The 6,945-nt window shown below is 33.7% G+C and overlaps 1 protein-coding gene across 5 annotated transcripts in view; it reads left to right on the top strand.

Moving 5' to 3' along the window:
• Positions 1–5,328, top strand: part of LOC103972998 (secretory carrier-associated membrane protein 4) — an 8,128-nt gene extending 2,800 nt beyond the window's left edge. For 3 of the 5 annotated variants that reach the window (XM_065149486.1, XM_065149484.1, XM_065149487.1), the window contains 11 exons: positions 78–188; positions 273–335; positions 527–560; positions 657–779; positions 1,307–1,369; positions 1,501–1,594; positions 2,041–2,086; positions 2,177–2,244; positions 3,935–3,983; positions 4,235–4,300; positions 4,971–5,328. In XM_065149486.1, coding sequence (XP_065005558.1) covers positions 78–188; positions 273–335; positions 527–560; positions 657–779; positions 1,307–1,369; positions 1,501–1,594; positions 2,041–2,086; positions 2,177–2,244; positions 3,935–3,983; positions 4,235–4,300; positions 4,971–5,003 — 750 coding nt within the window. In that variant the 3' untranslated portion in view covers positions 5,004–5,328. The remainder of the gene's footprint in view (positions 1–77; positions 189–272; positions 336–526; positions 561–656; positions 780–1,306; positions 1,370–1,500; positions 1,595–2,040; positions 2,087–2,176; positions 2,245–3,934; positions 3,984–4,234; positions 4,301–4,970) is intronic. The other 2 variants (XM_065149488.1, XM_065149489.1) reach the window with 2 other exon arrangements.
• Positions 5,329–6,945: the final 1,617 nt, after the last annotated feature.

The following is a 6,945-nucleotide window of genomic DNA, read 5'->3' on the forward strand; positions in this document are numbered from 1 at the left end:
TTGTATAATCCTCCTATTTGGTAGATGCGCTGTGTGAATCTTTTATTTTGAGGCTAATGACATGCTTTCCTTTCCAGACTTCAGCTGCTTCTGGATCTAATTCTCGCCTTCCTACACTGGCATCAAAAGCCTTTGGATTTGGTAACAAGAATGACGCGACAGTGGACATACCATTGGACACAGTAAATGTGAATTAACACGTCATATGGTACCATTAACTTTTAGGTTACTGATGTTGTGCCAAGATAACATGTTTGTGTGGGTCGGTGTAGGATGCAAAGAAAAGGGAGAAGGAACTCGCCACATGGGAAGAGAACCTGAAAAGGAGGGAAATGGTTGTGATAACTCAATAGAATCAACCTTTTAACCTTGTTGTTATCGTTTTTTATTTCAATTTTTTTCCATGATCATTACACGTCTGAAGTATTTCACTAATATTTATTGTCACATATGTGTTCACGCTTCCAAGCTTCTTTGTCTATTGGATCTACCTCACATCTTAGGTATATTTGAATTGCTATTACAGGACATTAAACGAAGGGAGGATGCATTGTCAAGAGGTACGTGGATAACCACCATAAATGATTGGTAGGTCTGTTGTACATCAATAAGAATTCTTTGATGGCAATTTTTGGCTATAATTTCCCTTATTTCAGCTGGTGTCACTATTGAGGAAAAGAACTGGCCACCGTTTTTTCCTATCATTCATCATGATATAGCCAAGGAAATTCCAGTGCATGCTCAGAGGTTGCAATACTTGGCATTTGCTAGTTGGTTAGGTATCTAGCTACTTTGATTACATCCTTATTTGCTAATTGACTTGACTTGTATAATAAGGAACTTAATTTGACTTACGAAGATGTTTTTGCCTTAAACGTGGCATTAGTTGTTTGTAGTGGTATATAAGCTGGATTTTACATGAAAATTCACTGGAAGCAATGATATCTTCTTTCAGGTGTTTGATTGTGTTTTTTGCTGTATCATATGTGCTATATCTCTCTAGAGCACCCTTCTGATAATGTGTGATCAGTTTGAGTCGGGATAGCCAATTCATGGACTATACTGAGATGAACTTATTATTCATTCCTTAATGTTCTCATCTAGCATTCTATGTCAATACCTGCTTGACTTGACTATTATTTCTATCTGGAAGGTTTTCACACAGTTATTTAAAGTAGTCAACTCTGTCACGATGGCATCTGATCCTTGAGATCATAAAATTTTGAGACTTTATGTTGGCAATTAGAATGTCTGGTATAATAAATATTCAATCATGAAAAGTTTCTGCTGGCATTTTTCATGGCAGGAATTCTCCTCTGTCTTTCATGGAATGTTATTGCTGTGATTGTTTGCTGGATTAAAGGGGGAGGTAAAAATTCTTTATATAAGCAATTTGTCTGCAGTTTTCTATCATTTATTTAGTCTTGTTTCTTGCACAGTATTTCTCCTTTGCCCTTTCTGGAATATTGTAATGTAATGGTTTGACTTCTTAATCCACAGGCGTGAAGATCTTTTTCCTTGCAATTATCTATGGTTTGCTTGGATGTCCTCTTTCATATGTGCTTTGGTACAGACCTTTGTACCGTGCAATGAGGTAGGCTGCCAATGATCAGCATAATTTCTATAGCATGCCAATTGTAGTTGATTGTATTATTTTAGCATATTGGTTTCTATCTAGTGCTTTTCAAGCTGCTTTTGTTATAGTAGCTGCTGATTACAATATTATTGGGCTGGAGGGACAGAATTCATTTGGCATCAGGCATAAATAACCTTGTTCAACATATGCTTATTCCAAATATCTGACCATGCAGACTAAGAGCCAGTGATTAGGTCCCATGGAACATTTTAATTAGAAAGTTTCAGTTCACAAGAGAACATTAACCTTACTAAGTTTCCAATAACATGCTTTTATCCAAGTTTTCAATATTTAATTTCTTATTCTATGACTCTTGCGTAGCACTGCTGGGAGTTGTGCTTATGTAGCTGCATAATTTGTCAGTGCTTCTTCCCTGTTTCTCAGTTATTTCTTTTGTCAAGCAGGACTGATAGTGCACTTAAGTTTGGGTGGTTTTTCCTATTCTACCTGGTAATTCTGATGACCAGTTTCCTTATGTATGTTTTCCTCTTTTAGCCTTTGTTAGCTTCTTATCTATGTTATTGATATTATCATGCGCAGATCCATGTTGGTTTTTGTATCCTTGCTGCCATTGCTCCTCCGATTGTGTTCCATGGGAAGTCATTAACGTAAGTCAAATTTCCTTGTTCTTATTTGTGCTAAAGGATAATGGTATTGATATCAAACTAACCCTATTGTGTTGCAACTCATGCATCAATTTTCAAATTTTGTTAAATTGAAATTCCGGTACCAATTTTGATGTTCTGGCCTATGAAAAAACGAAAAACAATACTCTGTATATTGATGTGGAAAAATATTTGATGCTGAATGATATACTGGTGTATCGTTTGCTTGATTTCAAAGAGGTTAAAAGATAGACTGCTTGTGCTCTATTATAGATGTGATACTTATCCACCACATGATTTATTACTGTTTCTGCAATGATCCATTCGAACTTTCTCCGAGTCATGGAACTCAGGTTCAATTAAGCCATAGATTGGGTTTAACGTTTGGTTATTACGCACTGCGAATACAGGTTTACTCTAATGAAATACGTCAGGTTTTAAGTCTATCATTGTTTTTGTTTCTACTTTTTAAAGAATGATATAGGGTGTTTCTTAGTAGAGCTGATGATTAATAATGACTTTATTAAGTGGTTCACTTGGGAGAGTCACAACCTTTGAATTGAAGGTTTTGGAAACTGTAGATATCCCTTTAAACTTTGAATGAACTGAAGGTTGGAATGTGAATTTTGAACAACTGATCTTTTTGTCAATAAAGTTCCTATTTATAGTATAGTTTTATTAAATTGGTTTATTAACTATGTACTAGAGTGTTGGTACTTGGTAGTCCTTGAAAAATTGGTTATGTATGATGGATTATTAATGGAAGATTGACTTCTGTCTTGGCCATGTCCAGTAATGTCTTTGTTAATTTTATGATTCATGATTTTCTATACTGCATCCCAAAATTGTTACTGTACATATCTGTTAATTTCTTTTATTTGCAACAAATTGCTGCCTTGCATGAATGAAGCCTAAAATGTAGAACAGTCATGTATTACATAAAATTGACATTTTCTTGGTTGAATAACTTGTGGTACTTGGAATTTCTCTTTTCTGTAGCTACTATGATAATGAGAAAACTGTCCTATGGCCTGAAGTTTTTAGAGGACAAACTCTCCCTTACATTAACAAGCAGCAGCAATTTCATCACAACATGAAATTTTCTTTTTTACTTGAAGTTCTGCATACTTTTTTCCTTATCTTTTTTTCTCTGTTTTTACTATTTCTGTTGTTTCATTGTGTTATTAAATATTGTGTATCCATGTGCATATGGCACATTAGTTGGCCTGCTTAACTAGAGAGTTAAAAGGGATGGACTAGTGTCGCTTTACATCTTCACTTCTGTTCATGTTGTATGTCTTTAGCAACCATCATTTTGTGTAATATTGAGTTTAAGCTCATTTTGTCTGGTGACAACTGGTTTTTCCTCCCTTAACATCCATGTTAGTGGTTGCTATGCCAATGATGATGCTAAGATTAATCTGGACTTTCTTCCTTTCTGAAGTCACAGCATCACATCACAGAGGATCTTAGTAGTGATGTTGATCTTTTGTGGTGCCTATATTAGAAGGGGAAATATTGGAGAAGAACTTAGTATCCAAATAGTTGCAAAATGCCTGGGATTTTATTCTTTATTGTGACAAGATATATTCTTTAAATGATAGTATATGGTGTTCTTGTTTCAGACAGTTTATGCTGTCATCTTATGAACCATGCAATTGTCTTGATGTCTTTTTTTTCAATGTTTAATCAGGGGAATCCTTGCAGCAATTGATACCTTTTCAGATCATGCATTGGTTGGGGTGAGTTGATGCATTTGCATTTCCAATTCCAATTGATACTGCTATCTTTCACTAATATTACGTATTAGAAAAAACTAATATTACGTATTATGGATTGCTCTCAATTTCTTTGAAAATTTCGGCGACAAGTTTGTAAAGGCAAAGGTCCTTTATTCTATTTTCTCTTTTCAGGCTCGCATATGCTAGCTATATTTTTAAGACTTTCCCAGTTTACATATAATAAAATTTAACATGTCTTGTATTTATCACAGATCTTCTACCTGGTTGGCTTTGGTTTGTTTTGCTTAGAGACACTAATAAGCTTGTGGGTACTTCAGGTTTGTGCTATGCATTCTCATATAAGCTTGTGGGTACTTAGAGACTTGTAACCTTCTTCGCTATAGAAGATTAGTTTAGGCACATAAGACACAGCCTGCTGATGCATTCTCATATATGTTTGTTTTTCTCCTTGAAGTCCGTCACTATGACTAGTTGATTTCACTTTCCAGACTAATTACCATGCGATATTGTGTTATGCAAAAAGATGTCATATGGTACAAAGTTGGTCCATATCCTTTTCTTTAATGAAGCATGGGTACATATTGTTGTACATAATTGGTCCATACATGAGACATGATGGAACTGTGATTATGATGGTTAGATATGTACTAGGCTTTTCTAGCTGTATGTGGTAGAATTCATTTTAATCTAGTGCTATATTAATATTTTTCAATGATTTTCCAGCATTTTCTACTGTAATCATCAAATGTTTCTTCATATTTAAAATGGAATTAGTATCTCAAGTTAATTAGTAACATCCAAACTGATTAGTAGGTCTTATAGATACTCCAAGGTGCTTTATTAGGTCCATCTTTCATAATTAAGCATGGACTATGGTCACAGCTTGGTTCAACAAAAGCCACTCTCGATTGCATTAGCTTCACAGCATTAGATGCTTATATATCGTGTCTCTATGTGGTGACTTATCAAGAGTGCAACTTGTTGCAGAGAGTTTATATGTACTTCAGAGGGCACGAGTGACGATGCAAGGTTAGCCACTTTCCAGTGCGAAAGTTCCAGACAACCAATATGATACATGGACAGAGAAATCTCTTCGACTCTTTTCCATTACGGCATATTATTAGGTGGTGTATAATAATATATATTGTGGAATTTATTGGTCTAGTTTTCACAGTTTCTTTCCTCTTGGGAGCCCATCTTTCATCGTACTTGATATTTTTCAGTATTTTGTATTATTCATGATGTTAGTCTGTTAAATATGTTACATCATGTTATTTCTGGGTCACCAACATATCGTAGTGCGTTTTTGTTGAAGTGAGAAACAGGTATTGCCTTATTGTTCCTATATTTGGGTAACTAATCGTGGAGAGTTTTTCTGCAGTGCTCCTCTGATTCTTCGTCGCCTTTTCATCATATTTTTTGAAATTTAATCTTGATTCTAAAAGTCGGTAATAAACGGAAGAATATTATATGGCGTATTTTCCGTCCGTGTATGGATTTTTTTTTTAATTTCATAATGAAATTATAAATTGGAGAAGGGTTGGATTTTGCTTTTATATACATATGTATATATATGTATACATGTATACATATATATGTATAGATGTATAGATGTATACATATGTATGTATGCATGTGTATATATATATATACATATATATATATATATATATATGTATATATATATATATATATGTATACATGCATATATATATATATATATATAATTTTACTTTTATATACATATGTATATATATATATGTATATATATGTATATATATGTATATATATGTATACATGTATACATATATATGTATACATGTATAGATGTATACATATGTATGTATGCATGTATATATATATATATATATATATATATATATATATATGTATGTATATACATATGTATATATATATATGTATGTATATACATATATATATATATATATGTATGTATATATATACATATATATACATATATATGTATGTATATACATATATACATATATATGTATGTATATACATATATACATATATATGTATGTATATACATATATACATATATATGTATGTATATACATATATACATATATATGTATGTATATATGTATATACATACATATATATGTATATACATATATACATATATATGTATATACATATATACATATATACATATATATGTATATATGTATATACATATATACATATATACATATATACATATATACATATATACATATATACATATATACATATATATATATATATATATATATATATATATATATAACTGATTCCAGTAAGCAATATGTATTTATTTTAATATTAGACTCAAATTTGATTTAGGGTTACTACACCTGTCCCCACGCACCAATCAGGCCTTGTCCCACCAGCTTTTACTGTGTAGGCAAGTCTCTCACAGACAATGGATGAGGACCCACATGGACGGTCAAGTGTGGTAATTAATACGTAGAAGACGGCGGGGAGAACTAGGGTGTTTTGGCTGTTGTCGATCGGGATGGCAAAGTTTAATGTGATCCAGAAGCAGCGGAGAGCGAAGGTCCAGGTACGGAAGCGGGCGGTGCACGGGGAGCCGAACACCGGCAAGCTGAGGGTGCAAACTCCACCTGTCTCCATCTCTGGCAAGCGCAAGCGGAAGCTCTTCAAGAAATGGCGGAGGGTAATCGTTTCGCCTACTTAAACCATCTATTTTCATCAAAATTTTCGGTTTTTGTCTTGGTTTACAGCGCAACTAGTCGTCAAAGGTTTGATCTTGTGAACGCCTAGGAGCAAAAAGAAGCGCTGGAGAAGGGGTTGGTCACGATGGAGGACGTCGAGATGGCGGTGGCTACGGGTGAGCAATTCGCTTGTCGCACGTACTTTTGCATCTACGGTTTGGTTTGTTTATTTTTTGTCGTGAAACGAAAGGAACCAATTACTGACGTGACTCCAAACTTGT

Source organism: Musa acuminata, chromosome BXJ3-4 (genome assembly GCF_036884655.1).
Source record: "Musa acuminata AAA Group cultivar baxijiao chromosome BXJ3-4, Cavendish_Baxijiao_AAA, whole genome shotgun sequence".
Lineage (NCBI taxonomy): Eukaryota > Viridiplantae > Streptophyta > Magnoliopsida > Zingiberales > Musaceae > Musa > Musa acuminata.